Source organism: Papio anubis, chromosome 4 (assembly GCF_008728515.1).
Source record: "Papio anubis isolate 15944 chromosome 4, Panubis1.0, whole genome shotgun sequence".
Lineage (NCBI taxonomy): Eukaryota > Metazoa > Chordata > Mammalia > Primates > Cercopithecidae > Papio > Papio anubis.
The window spans coordinates 91,572,807-91,598,410 of NC_044979.1; the positions used below are offsets into that span (position 1 = coordinate 91,572,807).

Below are 25,604 nucleotides of genomic sequence, written 5' to 3' on the forward strand. Positions count from 1 at the left end.
TATCAGATATATGATTTGAGAATATTGTCTCCCGGCTGGGCATGGTGGCTCACACCTGTAATCCCAGCACTTTGGGATGCCAAGGCAGGTGGATCACCTGAGGTCAGGAGGGAGTTGGAGACCAGCCTGACCGGCATGGAGAAACCCCATCTCTACTAAAAATACAAAATTAGCCAAGCATGGTGGCGCGTGCCTGTAATCCCAGCAACTCGGGAGGCTGAGGGAGGAGAATTGCTTGAACCCAGGAGGCAGAGGTTGCGGTGAGCCGAGATCGCGCCACTGCACTCCAGCCTGGGTGAAAGAGCAAAACTCCGTCTAAAAAAAAAAAAAAAGAGAAAAATATTGTTTCTCATTGTGTGAATTGTCTTTATACTTTCTTGATAGTGCCTTTGCACCAAAGTTTTGATTTTGAAGTCTAGAGTTTTCTATTTTCCTTTATTGCTTCTGCTTGTGGTATTGTGTCAGAATTCATTGCCAAATCCAAAGTCATTAAGATTCCTAGGTTTTTTTGTTTTTTTTTTTAAAGATAATTTTATAGTTTTTACTCTTACATTTAGGTCTTTGATGAATTTGGGGTTAATTTTTATATGGTGTTAGGTAAGGGTTCATCAAACACCATTTGTTGAAAAGACTCTCCTTTCTCCATTGAATGTTCTTGGCACCCATGTCAAAAATTAGTTGACCATAGAACATGGATTTATTTCAGGACTTTCAATTCTATTCCATTGATCTGTATATCTGTCTTTATATCAGTACCACAGTGTCTTGAGTACTTTGGATTTGTAATAACTTTTGAAATCGAGAAATGTGAGTCCTGCAACTTTGTTATTTTTCGAAATTGTATTGACTCTTTAGGGACACTTGCAATTCCATGTGAATTTTAGAATCAGTTTGTCAATTTCTACAAAGAAGCCAGATGGTATTCTGATGGGAATTGCATTGAATCTGTAGATCACTTTGGGGACTGTTGCCTGCTTAACAATATTTCATCTTTTGGTCCATGCACATGGGAAGTATTTCTGGTTATTTAATCTTTAACTTCTTTCATCAATGGTTTATAGTTTTCAGAGTATACATTTTGTACTTTTGTTAAATTTCAATTTTATTTCTGATACTGTTATAAGTTGAATTGTTTCCTTGGTTGTTCATTACAACTGTGTAGAAATATATTTTTTAAGTGTATTAATCTTGTATCCTGCAACTTTTGCTGAACTTTCTGATTAGTTATAACAGGTTTTTTTTTTGTTTTTTGTTTTTTTTTTAGTGGAGTCTGGAATTTCTACGTTTGAGGTCATGGAATCTGTGAACAGAGATAACTTTTCCTTTTTCCTTTCTACGCTGCAGGAGTTCTGTTTCTTTTTCTTACTTAATTTCTCTGTCTGGAACCTCTGGTACAATGTTGACAGTGTGCTTGTATTTTTTTTGAGGCTTTTTGCATCCATATTCATAAGAGATACATCTGTGGTTTTCTTTTTTTGTAATGTTTTTATCTGATTTTGATAATAATACCGGCCTCATAGAATGAATTGGAAAGTATTCCCTCCAAACTGGTATTAATTCTTCAAATGTTTTGTGGAATTTACCAGTGAAGCTGTCTGTTCTTGGGCTTTTCATATGGGTAGCTTTAATTACTAATTCAAGTCTAGTTGCTTGTTGTGGGTTTATTCTGATTGATTATTTGTTCCTGAGTCAGTTTTAGTATTTTGGTCCATATTTTTCTAGGAATTTGTCCATCTCGTCTGAGTTACCCAAGTAATTGGCATAGAATTGTTCATGGTATTCTTTTGTAATCCTTTTTGTTTCTGTAAGGTTGGTGGTGATATCTCCTCTTTGATTTCTGATTCTAATAATTTGAGTCTTATTTTCTTGGTCAGTCTAGCTTGTTAGTTTGTTAGGTTTGCTTACTTTTCCCAAGAATCTCAATGTTTGACATTTATTCTGACCCTAAGAAGGTTCTTCACAGCCTCTTCTCACTTCTGTCTAGCGAACTAGCCAGCCTGTAGTTAAGCCTTTATTTCCAGTGAATCTGTTAGTCTTCTCCCAATTAACTGCCTTTGGAACAATCTCTACTTTTTTTGAGAGTACCCTTAGGCTTGAACTTCTTCACATTGTCTTGCAAATGAAGTCAGTTCCTTTGGGAAGAGATTTGGAGCTCTTTGTTTTATGGTGTTTCTGGGTTATGGCTCTTGAGCTAGAGGTTGAGACAGTGGCTCATTTCTCTCTGAGTGACAACTCTCCTTTAAGAGCTGAGTGCCTGGTTGCAGGGGCAGCAGTAGCCTCAGGTCTTCTCAACTGGCCTCTCCTGGCTTAGAACTTTGACTTTATGAACTATGAATGGGCCAGGTCAACAGCAACCTAGACTCCAGTATTTTCATCATGCCACATCCAAGGTAGAGCCTATGTCCCAGGGCTAAGGACTGGGTTCTGCTACACTTGCCTGGAACTTAGCAACAGGCAACCAAGAGTAAAATAAGAAATGCAGACATCTTGCCCCTCCTAGGGCCATAGCTCTCTGACCGGGAGGTGGGAAGAGTAGGAATCATATTATTGGCTGCACCAGTGTCTAATGTTCCTGTGTGGAGGTGGGAGGAAGTAGGGAAGGAGAGAGTCTTGGTTCAAATACCACAGACTCGTGCTGTTCTTACCAATTTCTGTGAGATTTTCTTGAATAAATGTTTCTTTATTTGCTTTTAGGACCATTTCCAGAGACTTTAAATGGTATTTTTTACTTTTTTATAATTTTCTCTGGGAAACAGATCCATGAAACTCTTCACACTGTCCTGCTGGAAACGAAACTCTGCATCTTACACTTTTAACTGGATTTAGCCATCCTTTTGAAATTTTAGAGAAGTTTCAAGTGTTTTGAAAGGCTTAGAGAAATTTTTTTCCCAAGGGAAGAGCCCACTATGAAAGGAACATGAGTCCATAGTAGAGCATAAACTCGGTGAGGTTAACACATTTTCGTAGCAGTTTGGTACACAGACCTGTTTTGTTTTTTCTTTAATTGAAAATTTTCTGATTTTAGCTACAGTTATGGCATCATGATCCAACAAACTTATTCAGAGAAGTACCATTTAATTACCTTGATTCTTTCTAATTTTCCTGTAATTGTAAGTCTGTTATTTGGCAGTGTAATTAATGTTTGGTTTTTCTTTTTGCTAGAGGCAGTAATGAACCAGGAAAAAAGAAGCAACATATCTGTCATATTGAAGGATGTGGTAAAGTTTATGGCAAAACATCTCATTTACGAGCACATCTTCGCTGGCATACTGGAGAAAGACCTTTTATATGCAACTGGATGTTTTGCGGCAAAAGATTCACAAGGAGTGATGAGCTCCAGAGACATAGAAGAACCCATACAGGTTAGTTGGTTTATTTTAGGACTTGTACTTTTTACTTATTTCTTCAGTTTTTACATGTTAGTTTTAGTGATAGTTTAGCTATCACATTGGAAATATGCAAATGGAGGAGAATGCATTTACTTTAGCAGTTATATGGAAGATAGTTTAAGATGAACCTTTTTAACCTCATTTCTGAGATACGTTTTATTCTACTTTTTGTAAACTTTATCAGCATATTTATGAGACTGAGAATTTATTCCATTTGTTTATATTGTATTCTTAGCATGTTGAAATCATACATTATTTTTCATAAGTGTTTAAATAGGTGAAAAGAGTTGAATTATGATCTTAATAGGGACTTTCATTTAGTTTTTTTTTTTTAAACAAGTCCAGAAAATTCACCAAAGTGTCAAGAATAGTATAATAAACATCTGTCTAACAACCCTCACTCAGAATGGACAGTTGTTAATATTATATTTTCTGGGTTTTGTTTTAAATAAAGTAAAGCACTTGTAAAGTGAATATCATCTTTACCCTTTCACCTTTCAAAGACTACAGCTACTATAAGTCTAATGTGTCTAAGTTTTAGGTACACTTTTTATACTCTTTCGTATATGATTAATGGATCTACATATAAAATGTTTTGTGTGTATTATGAAATGTTACAATGTTGCAGAATTATAAATTTCACTTGTTTTGATATCTGTAAGTTTGTACATATATGTATATTTGCATATATGTATTTCCTTGAACTGCTACATAATATTTTATCACATGAGTCTACCACACTGTATTCATTCCCATACTGTTTGAGGTTATTGCTAGGGTTTTTGTGTGTGTGTGCTATCACAGACTTAGATGATGAGAACATGTATGAGAAGTGGAATTATTGGATCATAGAGAATGTATATGTTTGGTTTTGCTAGGTAATGGCTAAAGAGTCTCTACAGTGGCTATTTCACTAGCAATGATTGATAGTTTCCACTTTGTGCTCACCAGTACCCAGTAGTGTCAGGCCTTGAAAGTTTTTGTCAATCTAAAATTGTTTCTCATTTTTAAAATTTGCGTTTTTCATGTTTATCCATGAGATTAAGCATCTTTCATATGTATATTGGTCATTTATGGCTTTGTTTATTATTCTGGTTCTCGTTTTTCTTTCAGAGGTTTTCCTTATTTATATGATTTGCAGGCTATACTTTTCCCTTTCAGTAAAGGACTATTGCTAGTCTTATCAGCTCAAGATTCTTTTCGTTGATGGAATGAAATGAGGATATAATTTTATTTTTCTTCCATATGGAAAACCATTTCTTAAATAGCCCGTTCTGTCTCTATTGATTGTCCTCTTTTACATAATGTCTCTTTTAAGTGTGGTTCAGTTTCTGGTTTCTGTATTTTGAAGTTTTTATCTATCTGCCAGTTCCTACACCAGTGCTCTTACTATATTAATAACTGTGGTTTTATATTAAGTCTCGACTTCTGGTTGGGCAATTTTCTTTCTTTCTCTCTTTCTTTCTTTCTCTCTCTTTCTTTCTCTCTCTTTCTTTCTTTCTCTTTCTGTCTTTCTTTCTCTCTCTCTTTTTCTTTCTTTCTTTTCTTTTTTCCCCCAGAACATCTACCCTTTTCAGAATATTTAGAATTTGGGACTCAGTATTTCATTATTGAATAAATTAATTTCAATAAATTATTGAATTATACTTTAAACCTGTACCAAGATACATGTGGCACAAAAGGAGGAATAAAACTGACATTTCTAAAATAGCTGCTATATTGTAGTCAGATATTTTGAATATATGATTTCATTCTGTTCTAACAGCAACACTGGCATAGAAATTAGCTGCATTTTAAGATTAGAAAGTAGTATTAGAAAAGAAAAATTATGAAATCTATTAAAAATGGTAAATATAAAGTTAATTTGATATACACATAAAGTAGTAATACAAATGAGTACAGATTGAGTACCCCTTATCTGAAATGCTTGGGACTAGAAATGTTTGGGTTTCGAATTTTTTCAGATTTTGCGTGTACACAATGCAATACTTTGGGGATTCATTTGTGTTTCATATGTACCTTATACATATAGACTGAAGGTGATCTTATACAATATTTTTAATAATTTTATGTGTGAAACAAAGATTGTATTAAGTACTTATGTGTGGAATTTTCTACTTGTGGAATCATGTCAACACTCAAAAAGTTTCAGATTTTGGAGCAATTTGGATTTTAGATTTTTGTATTAGGGATGCTCACCCTGTGTTAGTATAGCGTCGCAATCCCTGAAAAAGTTAGCATTATAGTAAAGCTATGAATTTTAATTTTAAAAAAGATAATTTGAATCTTTCTGTATAGTACTGTACCACACCATTGACGTTTTCAAATATGATTGATTAAAAGTTAATCCCATACCAATTGTTGACATCTGTTTTAGAAAAATACTCTACTATTTATGTCTGTATGAAAGGATGTAGTGTTTCCACCCCAGATTAGCAGTGGGATAAATTAGGAAAGCTAAGAAAATTTGCTGCTTTGTTTGATTTGGAACCTTACAAAATGATTGCATCATTTTGTCTGAGAAATGAAGAATTGGTAAAGTCCCTCTCTCTTACATATCCACACACTTGCAGATACACAAAACAAATTTATTCAATAATTTACATATACATATACTTCAAAACCACATGTTATGATTTCGGGCATATCTTTAAAAAAAAAAGATTCACACCATTGTTATCATCTACTGGATTGACAATTCATAATCGAATATACTTTAAGCTTACTTTCAGTGGTTCAGACATCTTAAATATACATAAAATTGTTTAATTAAAACAGGTTGACACTAAAAAATATTAAGTTTAATATCACTAAACATTGTTACTTTTAAAGATTTAACCCAGTAAATCCTAAGTGTTTGTTAAATTTGTCTAAAAGAATATGAAAAACATATTTTGAAATAAGTATTGATTAAGCATTTAATATGTTAAGTTGAAAGCCTTAACCATTCGTAGCAAGAACTATGCTTTATTTGATGTCTAACCACTACTATAAATAGAAACTTACTGACTTGGCTATGAATGAATGGAGTTATTTGTATTCACTGCTGAAAATAGTGATCTGTTTGCTGTTTAAAAAATTTTAAAAGGTTTTCAAAACAATACATGCGTATGGTATTTAAAAATCACAGAAGAGCTTACTGTAGAAAGGAGGCTGTTTGCCCCACCCCTGTCCTGCTTTCCAGAGAAAATCATACGTAACTATTTTAACTATTTTTTGCTTTTTTGTTCTTTCTAGGATGACTGCCACGTATCTAAATCATATACTTATATGCTGTTATTTATTGGTCTATCAATATTTGATACTATCTATTGAGTTCTTTCATTTAGAATTGAAGATTTACTTCACTTTGCACCATCTGAAGACATTAAGATTCCTTTGAAAAACTGTGTGCAGGCCAGACAGACATTCTCTCTTAACTCACCACTCTGTTTCCAGTAGAGTTAGACTATGTCTTTTTTTTTCTTGTATTGTTTAACTTTACCTGAAATAATCTTTAGTTATTTCAAGTTTTTAAGAACAATGTGGATTCCATTCACATTTTCCTTTTCCTTTCTTCTGGAACCTTCCATCTTTCTAATGAAAACAGTTTTTTCTGTAGACCTGTTGCATGGGTATTATCTTGAGATTTTTCTTCTCTGTTCATTTGGATCTCATATTGGTTCTCAAGATCTCATGTTTTCATTTTTCTTAGTCTACTCTCTTCATTGCTGGAAAACGTGCTGAAGTGCTGAAATACAAAAAGTATGGGGAAGTAAATTTGTCTGAAGAGTTCTTTATTTTGTCTTTCTGCTTAATTTGGTTGTTTGACTAATACAGTAGTCTAGATTGAAAATTATATTCTCTTAAAACATTGTCACAGCTCTATTGTTTTCTTTCATATGTTTTATCAACAAGAGGTTTGTTATTTTTTTTTTTCCTGTAGGTGACCTGATTTCTCCCCTGCAACTTTATTTTTATTTTGAAATAATTTTACTCTTAGAGAAGAGTTGCAAAGGTAGCATAGAGTTCTCATATCATTCACCAAGTTTCCCTTAATGTAAACTTCTTGTATAACCACAGTACCTTATGAAAATTAAGAAATTAACATTGTTATAATACTACTAATTACACTTTCCACCAATATACCTTTTATTTTCCAGGATTCAGTCTGGAATAACACGCTGCATTTGTTTGTCATGTTTCCTTAGTCTCCTGCAATCCGTGACTTTTCCTAGTCCTTGTCTTTTATCACCTGGACACATTTGAAAGTTAGTGGGTTCTGTATTTTTAGAATGACTCTCAATTTGGGTTTGTCTAATGTTTTCTAATGATTAGACTAAGGTTGTGAATTGTCATGAGAAGACATAGCACATTAGTGTCTTTCTCATCACATCATATAAGAGGAGGTATGTAATGTGACTATCTCATTATTGGTGATGTTAACCCTGATGCATTGGTTAATGTAGAGTGTGCCACATTTCTTCACTGTAAAGTTACGGTTTCTCTCTTTCCATATTGTTTGTTAGAAGCAAGTCACTAAATTCAGTCCACATTCAAGGGGAACAGAATTAAGCTTCACCTTCTGAAGGGAGAAGTAGCGAAGAATTTGTGGACATATGTTAAAACCACCACAATAATTACTATTTTAGAGGAGTTTGGGGGGCTTTTTTACAAATAAAATACTAAAGCTTCACTTTTAGCATGCCTCAATGGATCTTGCCTGCAGCAGTTATTACTGTGATGTTTTAAAGGTCATTTTCAATTTTCCTTGTTCTTTGTACCACTTATACTTTCTTCTCCAATTATTTATTTATGCAATCATTTATTTACATTGGTATGGTCTCATGAGTATTTCTTTTGTTCTTTGGGTTACAATTCAATACTATCATTTTCTTGCTCAAATTGTTTCACCTTTGGCCATTGGAAGGTCTTTCACATTATTTCCTGTGTCTTCTTGAAGTGCCCCTGTTTTGTTTTTAACTCTAAGGGCACCTTATAATCTGTGGTGGTCTGCTAATTTCATAATGATGTGTCTTAAGAATAGGTTTTTATTTGTTGTGCTAATGAGTTGTACTCTGGGCCACCTTTCTCTCTCTCTCTCTCTCTCTCTGTCTTTCTGTCTCTCTGTCTCTCTCTCGGCTCTTAGTAGACATATTTTGGAATCTCTAGGTTGATATTTTTTTTGGTCTTACAACTTTTCTCTTACATATTTTGTCTCTTTACCATTTTATTTTCCATGAAATTTCTTAACTTTACCTTCAGATATTTCTATTGAATTGCATTTTGATTTCCAGTAGAGCATTCCATCATTGTTGGTGGGTTTTGTTTTGTTTTGTTTTACTGTATCTTGTTCTTACTGTATGAATGCAGGTACTTACTGAAATTATCTGAGTTTTTAATCTAGAACTTTATGTTTCTTCCAGGATGATTTGTCTGTATCTTGCTTTTTCCAGTGTTGTAGGCGTTCCTGAATTGTCTAGTGATTCTTGGTTTTTGTTCAAGTTGATGATGATGGTGGTGGTGGTGGTGATTTGATGAAACCTTAAGTGAAAGATTTTGAAAACTTTATGAGCTAGTATTTTTGAGACAGAGTCTTTCTCTGTCACCCAGGCTGGAGTTCACTGGCACCATCACAGCTCACTGCAACCTCCTCCACCTCCCAGGCTCAGGTGATCCTCACACCTCAGCCTTCTGAGTAGTTGGGACCGCAGGTGCACACCACCACACCTGGCTGATTTTCATAATTTTTGCAGAGACATATTTTCTCGGTGTTGCCCAGGCTGGTCTTGAACTCCTGAGCTCAAGCAATCCATCCTCTTCAGCCTCCCACAGTGTTGGGGTTATAGGTGTAAACCACTGCCTCTGCCGAGCTAGTGGCTTTTATTTTAGACAACTGGGTGGGACACTGTGTTACACTGGAAGTTGCCTAATTACCAAAATACAATAATATGCTGTGCAGCCCCAATTTTTTGATAGTATAGTCTATGTACGGACTTTAATTTTCTGTTTTATGTTCCATGTCTCCCACCCAGCAGAAGACACATTGACTCTTCTAGAACATATTCTCTTCCTTGATAATTTCTATTCTAGTTTGCAGACATTTGATACAATCATTCTTTTGTTGATGGACTTCTTTTCCTTTTTTTTTTGTTGTTGTAGATTTAACCCTTTTATGCCTTTGCTATTATTTTAATGGGTGTCTCAGTGGGGAGAATAAATAAACAGATGTAATCGTGCTGCTCTCTTAAACTTTAAAGGGTTACATTTATCCAGGTGCAGTGGTGCACACCTATAGCCCCAGCTACTCAGGAGGCTGAGGCGGGAGAACTGCTCGTGCTAGGAGTTCGAGGTTGTAGTGCCTGTGATCCCATGAATAGCCGCTGCACTCCAGTCTGGGCAATATAACGAGATCCTGTCTCTTAAAAAAAAAAACTACCTTAACTTGGAAATACTAGAATGGTATAACTAATGGATAATGTCTATAATAAGATGTCATATAGATATGCACACTTTATGTTACATGTGTTAATATCGTGTACTTTGTGAATATTTTATTGTAGATACTTTGCCTACTTACTGGACTGTTTTGTTTGCCATTCATAGTCCGCTTAGCAGTAAGGCAATCTAGGAATGATTTTTAGTAACTAGTGTTATAGGGAGGTTACATCTTTAACCATACCTCAAATTCTTTTTCACCAGCTAAGAAAAAATCTTTTTCAGAAGAGTCCCTAAAAAATCTTGTGCACCTCAATATAGGTTCTGTATGATGACTGAGAGTTTTAGCCAGGATACAATTTTATATAAAGTTAAATGTATTTATAATTGTATCAATAATTATAAACTTAAGTGGAAATGAAACAGATTCTGTAAAATTCATTTGGGAATGAAACTTCCATTTTTTTTTAACAAAATAAGGAATATTTGATCAAAACAGATGAAACAGAAAACTCCATCAATTGCATTGATGTTTTCTCCCAGAATTTTGTTGTTTTTGTTGCTGCTGAGACCATATCACTCTGTCAGCCAGGCCAGAACGCAGTGATGTGATCATAGCTCACTTCAGCCTTGACCTCCTGGGCTCAAGCAATCCTCCCACCTCAGCCTCCTGAGTAGCTGGGACTTACAGGCCCACACCACTACACCCAGCTAATTTTTTTTTTTTTTTTGGTAAAGATGGGGTTTTGCTATGTTGGCCAGGCTGGTCTTAAACTCCTAGCCTCAACTGATCCTCCCACCTCAGCCTCTCAAAGTACTGGGATTATAGGTGTGAGCCACAGTGCCCATCCCCAGAATTTTCTTATATAAATGTTCTAATTAGTATGTGAAACAGTCAAACCTGTTGTCCTTTGAGTCTACTGTCGGCCAAAATGGACCAAGTTATCTACAACTTGTGTGTTCCATTTACTACACCAAAAACTCTGGACAAGTTTACTTATTTGCTTTCTTAAGTATCTAAATGAGGACAGTGAAAAGCAAACTATAGCAGGCAATTGAAAAATGAATTCAAAACTTGAATTTGAATAACGGTGTATCACATGTGTTCATTTCATTGAGATCTTTTTCCCTCCTTTGTCTCCCAGGTTTGACCCTGTGGGCACTGCATAGGAGGTACAGATAGCAAACAATCTAAGAGAAACCTCTTGTATCTAGCCAGAAAAGCAAGAAAAGGGGCCTTTGTGCTCCTTTTGCAGATTACACTGAAATAGTAGCAGCATAGGCACCAAAAAAACTCTAGAAAATACCCATATCTCTGGCTAGAGGAAGTAGAAGATAGAGACTGTTTTTCAACAAATCTGAGGGAAATCAACACCATTTTTCTGTCTTGCCACTTCTACTCTAAATGTGATCCCAGTCGTGGTATAAGTGCAGAACATTATGGGAGCCCCCAGTAACTTGGCTTTTCTAGTCGGAAGAACTAGAAAGAGAGACAACTGCAGGTGGGAAAGGCATAGGGGAAATTTTGAGAGCGATATAAAAGATGCTCCCTAATTCTATGTGTGGATCAAAAGAAGTCCTGGGTTCAGCCTTGCGCTGGACTCAACCTTGAGCATTGTGTGCACAACACAGACACAAAGAACCACAGCCGAGGCCTCAAGAACTGAACATCTTAAAAACCACCATCCAATTCCCAGCATGCGCTGAGCACAGACAAAAAGCATAACAAAGTCTTTGAAAAGTGAATTAATGTTGGAACTGCTGCTCAAAGAGGGCAAGATGGAACTTTTAGTCTGAACCTAAGTAGGTTGAGTGCCTGCTAAAACGAAAACATTCTCCGGAGGATTTTTAACAGGACCTAAAATCTCTACAATATAATGTCCAAAATGTCCAGGATACAATCCAAAATTACTCAACATACTAATAGCCACGTAAAGCTGACTTTTTATTAAGAGAGAAGATAACAGATGTCAAGATGATCTAGATTTCGGAATTATCAGATAACACCTTTAAAGTGGCTCTTATAACCATGATCCTTGGACTAAAGATAAGTGTGACTGAAATGAATGGAAAGGCAGATGTTTTTAGCAGAGAAATCTGCTATAAAATCTATAAAAAAGAACTAAATAGAAATTTTAGAACTAGAAAAATACAATATTAAAAATAAGTTTATCAGATGCTCAGTAGCTAAGTGGAGATAATAGAGGAAAGAGTCAGTGAGATTGAAGATAGACCACTGGAAGTTATAAAGTCTGAAGAACTGAAAGGAAGATTGGGGGGGTCAGAAAAAAACTGGATTGCATGGATCTGTGGGACAATAATAAAAGGTCTAAAATTTGTGTCATTGGGCTCCCAGAAGGAGAGGAAAAATACTGCTGCAAGACAAAATGTGAAGAAATAATGCCTGGGACTTCCCATGTTAGGTATAAATTATAGATTCAAGAAGTTCATTGACTCCCTAACAGAAACTGAAAGAAAACCATATCATATCATATATTGTAATCAATCTGCTATAAATCAAAGATAAAGAAAAAATCTTTAAAGAAGCCAGAATAGAATGACACATTATATACAGGGGAACAAAAATTCAAATTATGGCAGATTTCTTCTTAGAAACTGTGGAGGACAGAGGAAAAAAAGAACTATCAACTCACCATTTTATGTCCAAGGAAAATATCCTCAGAACAGTATAGTAACAAGAGCAAAATAAACTTTCAAAGGAAAACTAAGAGAATTTCCTGCTATCGGATCTACCCCAAAGAAATGCCAAGGAAGTTCTTCAAGGTAAAAATAAATTATACCAGAGATAAATTTGAAATTAAATAATGAAGGAAGGGCAAAACATAAAAATAAAGTCTTCTCTGTTTTCTCAGCCATTTGCCAAAATAAATGCTAAATACCTGGGTAAATAGAGCAGACTGTTTTTCTTCTGCTGAAATTCTTTAACATATGTCTATTTACAGTAAAAAAAAAAAAAAAAAAAAAAAAATTGGTAGATTGTCATTGTATGTTGATGTAATACATATGGCCAATATAACAGAAAGGGAGGGTAAGGAAGCCAGTAGTTGAAAAGCTGCTTTGTGTACTCTGAAAATATAGAAGTTGTTATGTATATTTTGAAAAGTTAGATGTATATTGTATACCAACCACTGCAGAGAGGGTGGGGAGGAGATACTCACCTAAATATCTCCTGTATATAGGACTGATAAGTTATTATAGACTTTAACAATTTTGTAAATTAAATGAGAATACTAAACAACATTCAAATACAGGTTGAGAATCTCTAATTCACAATGCTCCAAAATCTGAAACTTTTTCAGCACCAGCATGACACTCAAAAGAAATTGTCATTGGAGTGTTTTGTTTTTAAATTTAGGATGCTTAGTCAGTATGTATTCTGCAAATATTCAAATATCTGAAAAAAAAAAAAACATCAAAAATCTGAAACACTTATAGGCCCAAGCATTTCAGGTAAGGGGTACTTGACTGTAATCTGGAAAAAAAAAATGGAGAAAAGGGAAAACAGAAGCATGAAAAACAGACAATTTGAAAACAGGTGATAAAATGATAGACTTACAATCTAATCAAATCAATCATTACACTAATTGCAAGTAGTATAAATTATACTAATCTAAAGGGAGATATTGTCAAATGACATTTTTAAAAAGGATCCAACTATATACTCTGGATAAAGAGAGTATCTGGATAACACTCCACTTTAAAGAATATCCCAGCAGAATATGTATTTTATTCAAGAGCACATGGAACATTCACAGAGGTAGACCATATTCTGGACCATGAAACACTCCTTAACAAATTTAAAAGAATAAAAATCAGACTGGCATGGTGGCTCATGCCTGTAATCCCAGCACTTTGGGAGGCCAAGGCAGGTGGATCACCTGAGGTCAGGAGTTTGAGACCAGCCTGGCCAACATGGTAAAACCCCATCTCTACTAAAAATACAAAAATTAGCCAGACATGGTGGCATGCGTCTGTAGTCCTACCTAATTGGAAGGCTGGGACAGGAGAACTGCTTGATCCCTGGAGGTGGAAGTTACAGTGAGCTAAGATTGCGCCATTGCACTCCAACCTGGATGACAGAGTGAGATACCATCTGGAAAAAAAAAAAATCATACAAAGTATGTTCTTAGATCATTAAGCTAGAAATCAAATAACAAAAATATCTAGGAAATCCCTAAATATATAGAAATAAAACAACACATGGGCCAAGAAAATGTTTCAAGGGAAATTAGAAAATATTTCCAATTAAATGAAAATACACCATAAAATTTGTGGGATGCAGGTAAAGCAGTGCTTAGAGGAAATTCATGGCATTAAATGCTTTTATTGGTAAAAAGTAAAGGTCTTCTGTCAATAATCTAAACTTCCACCTTAGGAAACTAGAAAATGAAGAGCCAATTAAATTCAAAACAAGAAGTTGAGAAATAATAAAGAGTAGAAATAAAAAGAATGCTATGCATAACTCTACAACCTAAATTTGAGAACTTAGATAAAATGGAATAACTCCTTGAAAGATACAAGCTACCAACACTGGCTCAAGAAGAAATAGATACCATGAATGCTCCTATATCTGTTAAAGAAATCAGGTTTGTAATTTTAAACTTTTGAGAAAGAAAACTCTGGGCCCATATGGTTTCATTGACAAATTCTACCATTTAAGGAATAAATAATACCAAATTCTACAATCTCTTTCAGAAATAAGGAACACTTCTCAGCTTATTCTATGAGGCTCACATTATCATGATACCAAAGAAAAGAAAACTTAGACCAATATCATAAGTATAGTTGTCAAAATGCTTAACAAAATATTAGCAAATCCAGCAATATATAAAAGGATAATGCATTGTTATGTAGTATGGTTTATTCCAAGAATGAAAAGCTGTTTGAATATTTGAAAAAGTCAATGTAATTCACTAATAATGACAAAAGAAGAAAAAAAACCACATGACAGCAAACACACAATATTTGGCAAAATTCTGCATATATTTCTGTAAAAATTCTCAGCAAACTAAGAGTTGAAGGAAACATCATTAACCAGGTAAAGGGCATTTGCTAAAATCTACAGTTAATGTTATACTTAATGATGAAGGACCTATTGCTTCCCTGTAGAATCAGGAACAAGGTAAAGACATCTGATTTTATCCTTCGTATTCACCGTCGTACTGGAATTTCTACCCAGTGCAGGAAAGCAGGAAAATGTCATAAAAGACATACAGATTCTAATGCAAGAAATAAAACTATCTTTATCTGCAAACACCAGGTCGTCTGTATAACAAATCTGTGGTGCCTACCAAAAAGCTTTTTGAACTAGTGAGTTTGGCAAGGTTGCCAGATACAAGATAAATGTACAACAGTGAATTGTATTTCTACATACTAGCAGTGAACAACTGGATATAAGTAGTATATAAAAACAGTGCCATTTGTAATATGATGAAAACAGTGAAAACATTTTGCCATAAATCTAACAAAATATATGCAAGATATGTAAGCTAAAACTAAAACATTGATGAAAGAATGTAATGAAGAACTACGTTAATGCAGAGATACCCATTGCGTTCAAGGATTGGATGGCCCAATATTGTTTCCATGTAATTTCTCTCCAAACATATCTACAGATTCAGTATAATCCTTCTTGTAATTCCAGCAGCATTTTTGTAGATAACAAACTGATTCTAAAATTATATGAAGGCAAAGCAATTGGAATAGCCAAAACAATTTCAAAAATAGCATAATTGGCTGATTTACACTGCATAATTTTAGGTATTCCTGTAAAGCTACACTAATCAACACTGTGTGGTTTTGAAGGACACATAGATAAGTAAGACAGAATATAGAGTCCAGAAATTCCCCTCCACACACAGGATGCAAAAACAATTCAGTAGAGAAAAACTAGTCTTTTCAATAAATGGTATGGAAGAGTTAGCCATATGCAAAACCTTTGACCTATGTTTCTCAAGTCTTTTACAAAAACTAACTCCAAATGATTCAGAGACTTAAATCCAAACCCTAAAACAACAAAGCTTTTTGAATAAAATATAGGACAAAATCTTTGCAACCTTGAGATAGGCTACGAGTGCTTTAACACAACCCCAAAAGCATAATCCATAAAAGAAAAATCAGTAAATGGGACTTGATGAAAACTTAAAACTTTTGCTCTGTGGTGGATCCTGTTAAGAGAATGAAAACACAAGATACAGACTGGGAGAAAGTATTTGAAAATCACATATCCGACAAAGTACTTTTATGCTGAACACCTTAAGTTTTAAACTCAGTGTGAACAAACTTAACGTTTTTGTTTTGTTTTGTTTTGTTTTTTTTAATGAGCAAAGAATTTGACACTTCACCAAAGAACATATATATGTGACAGAAAAGCACATGAAAAGATATCTGACATATATTATCAAGGAAATGGAAAATAAAACCACAATGAAATATTACTGTACACTTATTAGAATGGCTAAAATCAAAGCAAGAACCATGAGAACATGGTAACTGCAAGTACTGGTGAGGATGCAGAGCAATTGGAATTCTGAAATATTGCTGGTGGTAATGCAAAATGACACACTGCCTTTGGAAACCAGTTTGGCATTTTCTTATAAACGTACAATTACCATATGATCTGGCAAATCTAATCCTGAGTATTTACCCAAGAGAACTAAGAACTGTGTTCACACAAAAAAGCTATGAGTGTGCATGTGTGTGTGTAGCAGATTTATTTATTTATTACTCAAAATTGGAAGTAACCCAAATGTCCTTCAACTGGTGAATGGATAAAAATACCCATATATTGGAGTGCTCCCCAACATAAAGGAATGAATTATTAATAAACAGCCACATGGATGAAACTCAGATGCATTATGCTAAGTGAAAGATCTCAGAATCAAAAGACTGCATAATATATGATATCATTTATATGATATTCTGACAAAATCAAAACTATAAGGACAGAGAACAGATTTGTGTTTTCTAGGGCATAGCAAGGAGGAGGGAGAGTTCAACTACAAAGAGACACTACAAAGGAATTTTTGGAAGTGATAGTAACTCTTCTGTGTTTTTATTTTGGTGGCGATTATGTGACTGAATGCATTTGTCAAAACTCATAGAATTCTATACCAAAAAAATGAATTTTACTGTATATAAATTAAAACATAAATGTCAAAAAGTGGAAACAAACTCATTTTGAGAGACTGCAATGTAAAAAGGGAGAGAGATTTACTATTTTATATTTTAAGAATTCAAAACAGTTTTCTGTTAAGCCTCATGTGCATGCCTCAGTATCAGGCAAACACTTCTGTTAACTCTGCCAAGGATAATAGGATTTAGAGCCAAAGGGACTCCTGAAAATTATTTTGTGCAACCCCATCATTTCATAAATAAGTAAACTGAAGGCTCAAGAGGCTAATTGTCTTCCAAGGCTCTAAATGTAGTTACTCTTGCTGCTTTCTAGATTTTCTCTTTGTCTTTGTCTTTCAGCAGTTTGATTATAATGTGACCCCATGTGACTTTCTGCATTTAACCTACCTGAGTTCATTGAGCTTCTTGGATATGCAATTTTTTTTTAATCAAATTGGGGAAGTTTTTACCTATTTTTCAAATATTCTTTCTTTAAACACCTTGGAACCAATGAGTCTTTCAGCCTGTGCTGAAAGGTTCTTTGTGCATGTTGCAGCTTGCCTTCAACACTCAGCCAGTCATTTGACATCTCTGCCTTAGCCTTCACTTTCTGCTTACCTAGAGCCTCAGGATTAGGCACAGATTAGTTAGGGCCTTCTCAGGCTATTCTGAGCAGGCTCACAGCCCTAAACGTATGTGTGACCTTCTGGATTCCCATGTATATGTCAGAGGTTTTTAAAGCTCTTCTGAATGTCTTGGCTCTCAGCTAGCTTTTCCTTTAAAGCCTTTTGGTTAGTCTGTTGTTTGTCCCAAATAATATCCCCTGTTTTGGGCATCCATGAAGTTAAAATACTTGCTTCTAATTGTTTTAGACAAACACATGCCCTGCCTTACTTCTGGGAGAAGGCATTTCACATAGGGCTACCTCACAGACTCAGATTAAATATGACAGTTTTATAAGTGGAGTCTTCAGGGAATGATTAATTGGGAATTAGGCTTTGAAAGAGCCTCAACTGTGTTCCACTCCCTCTGGTGGCTGCCAGACGTTGCCAAGAATTCTGGCTGTTACTTTTCAAGGCTGCCACAGCGCTGGAGAGTGGAAAATGAGACTAGTAAGTTAAAATACCACAAATCTTGCTGTTCTTACAGAAATTCAGCCATTTTTCTTGAATAAACACTTCCGTGGATTGCTGCAAGCCTTGATTAATTGCCAGAATCTGAAATGGTTGCTTTTGACATTTTTTTTCCCCAGGTTTTTGTTGCTTTTATGGAAGAGCAAAGTTTTGGAGGTTCTTCACCATGTTCAGTGATATCATCTCTTGTTTTTGCTTCTGGCCCCGCTTTCTTTCTGAAGCATCATAAGGATTAGAATGACCCTTGTGTTGTGTTGATGAGTTCTCTTTGTGACATGTTGAATGATGCTGTCTGTAGCACATCCAGGAAATGTCTAATTCACAGCTGAGTTTCAGAATCTGGATCTTGGTGTAGTCATCTATTTATAGATGATAGTTAAAACTATTAAAGTGGATTAAATAGCCTAAATAAAGCATTTATAATGAAATAACCAAAGAGCTTCTATATTTGAGTTGATAATTGCTACAGGAAAAAATGAAAAATCACTCATTATGCAAATTGGTGTCCCTATAAATTCATGGTCTCAAATCTCAACCAGTTTCTCAGAACTGCCTATCAATCTTCCTTGTCGGTTTTCTCATTAACTTAATTATTATCTAAACCTCAAGTCTTCTTATATCCCTTGTCACTCCCTTTCAGCCTCCCTTACTCTCAGTTTTCTACTTCAAGGAAATTGAAGCACGACTTCTCAAATTATCATCTTTCCTCCGTTATTACAACCAGCCCTACTTATATGTGGATTCCACATCCTCAGATTCAGCCAACTAGAGATTGAAAATTTTTGAAAAAAATAAAAACAATGAAAAATAATATAAATTAAATAACATAACAACTATTTATATTGTATTAGTCATAAAATTAATCTAGAGATGATTTAAAGTATATGGGAGGATGTGTGTAGGTTATATGCAAATGCTGTATCCACCATTTTATATAAGAAACTTGAGCATCAAATGATTTTGGGATCCACGGGGTCCTGGGACCAATCCTAGTGTATACCAAGGGCAACTATCTACTTTCCCCCCTAGGTAAATGATACTGGAGAATTTAGGGTACTCATGAAAAGACTTTAGATATTCCATGCTGCATAGGTAAGAAAGAGAGTGTAGGAGGGACTGATAGACTGGGACTCAGGTAGGGGTGTTGGTGGATTTCAGGAACTACATGGCTCTCAGTTTGAATAACTTGAGTCCTTAGATTCAAAAATGATTACAGTTAACCCTCGAACAACACAGAGGTGAGGCATGTCAACCCCCATGCATTTGAAAATTTGTGTGTAATTTTTGACTCCCCTAAAACTTAACTACTAATAGCCTGCTATTAACTAGAAGCCTTACCGATCACAGTCAATTAACACATATTTTACATGTTATATGTATAATAAACCAGATTCTTAAAGTAAACTAGAGAAAAGAAACTGTTAAGAAAGTCATAAGGAATAAAAAATATATTTACTATTCATTATGTGGAAGTGGGTTTTCATAAAGGACTTCATCCTTGTCTTCAAATTACATAGGAATTTGCGGAGGAAGAGAAAGGATTGGTCTTAGGGTCTCTAAATGCCACACATTAAAAAATGTCCCTTTAGTGGGTTGAATTTTCTTCTAAAATATTGTTTGAATCCTAATCCTAGTATGTGTGAATGTGACCTTATTTGGAAATAGGGTCTTTGCAGATGAAATGAAGTTAAAACGAAGCCATACTGGATTAGGGTGGGCCCTAAACTCAGTAGCTGATTCCTTATAAGAGGAGAAGACACAGGGGAAAAGCCCAGGCAAAGACAAAGGCAGGGATTGAAGCAGTGCAGCTACAAACCAAGGAATGCCAAGGACTGCCAGCAGTCAGCAGAAGCTAGGGTGAAGCAAGAAAGGACTCTTCTCTGGAGTCCTTGGAGAGAGCAAGGCTGTACTGAGATCTTAATTTTGTACTTCTGGCCTCCAGAACTGTGAGAAAATAAATTTATGTTGTTTTAAGCCACCCAGTTTGTGGTATTTTCTTATAGAAGCCCCAGGAAGCTAATACATTACCTTAATTTGCTCTTGAAATTAATTTTAATTTCTAAATATGGAGATATATTATCAAATGACAAACTTACAAATAGCATTAGTAATTTAAAAAGTATGTTTCATACATTATAGTAGCTTAGTTTCGAGAGTAGCAACTTGAAAAACAGATTTTAGGCAGAACTCTGACAGCTAGATAGCTGACTCTTGATAGGTGCTTCAGATACAGAAAGCTTAAAAGATCTGATTTATTCCACTCATCCATTCCAATCTGTCATTCCATTTGTAATCTCAGCAAATTTTTTCCAAGGGAAATTACTGTTAAGAATATTATAATAGTAAGTAGTGTAATGTAGTTTCTAAATATGAACATTATATTTAAATCCTTTTAAAAGGCTACATTTTCTTAATGTGATAAAGCATGATATTCTCTTAGATATTCTAGACAAAAGAAGCATTTTTTTCCTATACCCAAGTTTATTAAAAATTTCTTTATTAAAAATTACATTGAGATTTTCATGAAGAAATGAAATTTGAAATTTGTTCTTGACATACTTTGGATACTTGTAATGAAGATGTTTTACATACCTTGAGCCATATATTAGGTCAGCTATAATTTGTTGGGCTTTACATTTTTTATAAGGTTATATCATACGTAACTAGATTAGTTTTCTATTGCTGCCACAACAAATTACCACAAATTTAGCTGCTTAAAATAACACACATTTATTACCTCATAGTTTCTCTAGGTCAGGAGTTCAAGGGGGCTCAGCTGGGTGCTCTGCTTAGTTTCTCACAGAGCCAAAATCAAGGCATCAGTGGGACTGCATTCCTTACTGAAGGCCCTGGGGAGAAACTTGCTTCCAAAGTCATTTGAATTGTCAGCTAAATTCAGTTCCTTTCTGTTGTAGAATGTAGGTCCTTGTTTCCTTGCCAGCTGGCAGTTGGGAGCCAGTGTTTACACTTGGAGGCTGCCCACACTCCTTCTCATACTGTCCGTGTGGCCCCCTCCAGCAACAGCAGGGCATGTTTCCCCTCACACTTCTGATCTCCCTGATTCCAGCTAAAGAAAGCTCTTTGCTTTTAAGAGTTGATGTAATTATGCGCTACTGGATAATTCAGAATAATATCCTTATGTTAAGCTCCATAACCTTAGCTAAATCTGCATAGTCCCTTTTACCATGTTCCTTAATGTGAGAAACACATTCACCTGTCTGAATCCGAAGAATTCACTTGGAGACACAAAGAACAGCAAAAGCGAGACTTAATGGTGGTCTTGCAAGATCGGGTGTATGGTAGGCAGGCACACCCAGGGCAGTTACAGCAGTTAATTTATTGGTCAAGTATTATGGGGTTACAGTCTTCCCAGACATTGTCTAAGTTTCATTATCCCCCTAATAAGGGTATAACTTTCCCTTCCCCGCTTAAGTTTTGATTTCCCAATAATGAAACTTTCTTCCCTTTTATGGGCTGACCCGTTCTCTACATTCTGCTTGCTCATTGTGACCTTCTAAGTGCATGAGCCGTGTGGTTTGTTACATCTGCAGGCTAGTTGCCAGTATTTAGATTTATCATGCCTTGAAAATAGATCATTTAAAACATTTTCTCACAAATTCCCTCCTCTTTTCTGTTTACTTCCTTCGGTGTCATTTTCGTCTAAATCCTTTTTGTCCTCGAATTGCTCTAGATGTCGTTTACTTTCTCCTTCATAGGAGAGTGAGTTTAATTTCATTTTTAATAGTAGCAGGTTGTTTTGCTGGTTATGTCATGGGCATGTGTTTATTAATAGCTGTTTTAATCTCTGTGCTAGTTCCCCCACACAAGGGATAATACAAAATCCCACTGCTATTAAGACTCCTGCCACAATTATGAGAGATGTAAGGATTGAAGCTACCATTCTTTCCATTTTCCAAACCAGTCTTCTAGCCAGCCCATAAATGGGTCGTCAATTCCAGCATTTTCTGCCAGTTCATTGGCCAGAGTTGTTTGTCCTTGTAAAGCTTTTCTGATAGTCCCATCTGGGGCAGTTTTGTTGGCAATGAAAGTACGACATTTCCCACCCAGCATAACACATATGCCCCCTTTTTCTGCTAGTATCATGTCTAGCGCAAGCCTGTTTTCCCAGGCCATTTGGCTGGTGGCATTTAACTGGCTAGCCACCCCTTTTAAGATGTCCCGAGTATACTTGATGAATCTCTGTTGATTATAATAGATGTATGTAGTTAATCCAGTCCTCATTCTTAATAGTTGACCACCAGAAGAGTGCTGACTTAAACGGAGCTGCTATTTGGTTTTGGGCCTTAAATTCATTAGGCACCACCTGGGAATTCCTATAGAGTTAACATATATATTGGGATCAAAAGATATGTCAAATCTCTCTGGTTTTGGTGGCCGTGTGTATTTTCAGGTATCTTACAAAATACCGGGATGAAGGGAATGGCCAACTGGCCTAAGCACAAGTCCCAGTCCAATTGGATGGTAACAACTTATCCTCCTTTTTTCCCATAATACCACCAGACATCAGCTGTGGTGTATGGAGAACTGAGTAATTGCCATTGCCTGCCTGACTCACCTGTGATGCTTAGGATGTGGGTACAAGTTGAGAGTTCTCCCATGGGCTTATTGAACTCTGCCCCCTGACTAGAGAGGCAAGAGGAGTAGTTGATATTCCCTGTAGAGAATGAGGGGTTCTGACCCCTCTCTGCAATGCGAGAAAGAGCAGTGACAGACTCTTACAAGTCTCATTTCCCCATGCATCATTGTCTTGGTATAGAGCCAACATGGAACGCATTCCGTCAGTATCATTATTCCATCCTAGGGGAAATGGAACCACCTGTGCCTGAGGTCCTCCCGCAGCACATGCATAGTAATTACTCTTGTTCAGGGCTTGTACCAGAAATTTGACCCACTCAACCCAGGCATTCACATCCCCATACCCTCAGTTTTTGAGGTTTGCTTTACATCCTTTACCTCAATTATTTTTAGCCTTTTAGGATCATTATTTGGTGGACTAAAGTGTTTACTAAGGCCTGGGCTTGGAGTAGTACCAGGCACATGGAGGGTTGAGTTTTTGATGAGTTTAAGAATAAATCACCCTAGGGGGTCTTTCCCTGTGATATCTGCCCCTAACCCATATAACCAAGACTCTTCCAGAACTGGGGCCAGTCCATGTTTTCTTTTCAGATTTTTCTCAGAGTTAAGGGTTCCTCAGGTGACCCATGCACTTTCCACTGGTATTTTCCCCACCTTTCCAGGGTCTCCTTTACCAGTCCCTTGACTTGAGTATAGTGAGTCCACCTCATGCAGCTGTTTACATGATTGTCTCAGTGGTCAGGAGCACTTGATAGGGACCTTCCCAGCTTGGGTGGAGCTTGTCTTCTTTCCAAGTCTTAATCTGCACCACATCACCAGGCTGAAAGTGGTGAACCATGAACTCAAGAGGTGAAGTTTGAGTCAGAAGTCCTTTTAACCTAAGGGATGACAGGGTGGAGTATAGGGCCAGTATATAGTTTCTTTAAGAATTGATCCTTGGTTTCCATAGCCAGAAGATCTGTAGCTCTGCCCAAATATGGGAGCCCATATAATGACTCATAGAGGGACAATTCCAAGTCTTTTATTGGGGCTTTTCTAATCCTAAGGAGTGCTATTGGGGGGCATTTGGTGCAAGGTATTTTAGTTTTTAAGATGAGTTTGATGATATGCTTTGTGAGAGTTTGATTCATTCTTTCTGCCTTTCGAGAGGAAGGGAGATGCCAAGGGGTGTGATAATCCCATGTAATTTGTAAACCTTCCGTAATTCACCTTAACACCCTTGAGGTAAAGTGACTCCCATTGTCTGAATTAATATTTTCCACCAGTCCAAAGCTAGGTACAATCTGTTTTAATACTATTTTGACCACATTCCCAGCAGTGGCTGTTGGAAGGGGAAAGGCTTCTACCCAGCCTGAAAGGTGATCTGCTATCACTAGTAAATACTTTAGTCTTCCTACTTTGGGCATTTCTGTGAAATCTACTTGAATGCTTTGAAGTGGTCTTACTCCGGGAGGTCTTCCTCTTTTCTAATCACCTTTTTGTCTATCTTTTGACAAGTTACACAATTTCCACATGCTTGTTTAGCAAGAGTATAAATCCCTACACACCCATAATTTCTAAGTATTGTATCACACAAAGCCTGGGGTCCCCACTGACTCCATTTGTGTAATATAGATATTAGTTTTCTTCTTAGGGATTTACTTATTTCAGGAAGTACCCTTTTGCCATCTTCAGTCTGAGTGACCCCTGTCCGGTCTAATTCTTCCTCTTTCTCTCTGGTAAACTGGGGCCTTCATACTAGCTGAGGGATGTCTGGGAGCAGGCTATGTAGTCTAATTTCTTTGTCCAGAGAAGCTTGCTTAGCAGCTTCATCTGCAAGCTTGTTTCCTGTAGCTTCTATAGTGTTCCCTTTCTGATGACCATTTACATGAACTATGGCTACCTCTGCTGGAAGCAGGAGGCTTTCTAAAACCTGTTTGACCAGTTCCCCCATGAACCAGTTATTTTCCCCTGCTATTTATTAGACCTCGCTCTGTCCAGATTTTATCAAAAGTGTATACTACCCCATAAGCATATTTAGAATCAGTATATATAGTGCCTTCTTGGGCTTTAAGGAACTTTATGGCCTGGTTAAGACCATATGATTTACAGATTTGGGCTGACCAGCCATTAGGTAATCTACCTTTCTCACATAAGGAGTGTTTATTACCATCAGTGACAGCATTGCCATCTATCACTTGTCACAACTCATCCACAAACAGCCTTATCCCATCATGTAGTGGAGCTTCCCTAAGGTTTGGTCCTACTTTAGTTTATTATTCTATGATATCTAAGCAGTTCTGGTCTGATGTCTTTGTTCTCCTCTCCTTTCCATAGGAAATTGGCTGCAGTTAGGCAAATATTTATGGTTACAAGCAAATAATTTTTTTTCTTACTAATATGGCTTCATATTTTAGAATCTGAGAATCTGTCCAAACTATCTCCCAGCTCTTGGTTTAATATATTCCTGACCCGGTATAGGGCACTTACTATTAGGGCCCCACCAAATGTTAACTTTCCACTCTCCTAGCAGCAGGGCTGTGGCAGCACTGCTTGCACACATTTGGCCTGCCCCCGAGAGACAGGATCAAGAAGCTTGGAGACAAAAGCAACAGATTCTCTCTTCCCTCTCCAGGTTTCAGTGAGGACCCCAAGGATGATCCACTGTTACCAACAGATGGAATGGTTTCTCTAAAGATGGGAGGGCCAGGACCGGGGCTGAATGAGGGCCTGCTTTAGCTCTTTCACCACCTGAATTTCCTTTGAGGACAATGCAGGGGATCAGGTTCTTCTAGTAACTTGATATATAGAATCTTTGTCTTTTGAGCATATGAATCAAATCATAACCTATAGTAGCCAGTTAAATCTAAAAATTTTTGGAGTTCTCTCTTTGTCTTAGGCAAAAGCAGACCCACTATTCCCAATATTCTCTCTGGGTTTATTCTTCACGTCCCTT

The 25,604-nt window shown here is 36.2% G+C and overlaps 1 protein-coding gene across 3 annotated transcripts in view; it reads left to right on the forward strand.

Moving 5' to 3' along the window:
• The window catches only part of SP4 (Sp4 transcription factor), an 83,948-nt gene that overhangs the window by 48,522 nt on the left and 9,822 nt on the right, over positions 1-25,604 (forward strand). For 2 of the 3 annotated variants that reach the window (XM_003896221.4, XM_009203264.3), the window contains exon 5: positions 3,163-3,362. In XM_003896221.4, the coding sequence (XP_003896270.1) occupies positions 3,163-3,362 (200 nt within the window). Of the gene's footprint in view, positions 1-3,162; positions 3,363-3,666; positions 9,038-25,604 lie in introns of those variants that run through there. The other variant, XM_009203265.4, reaches the window with a different exon arrangement.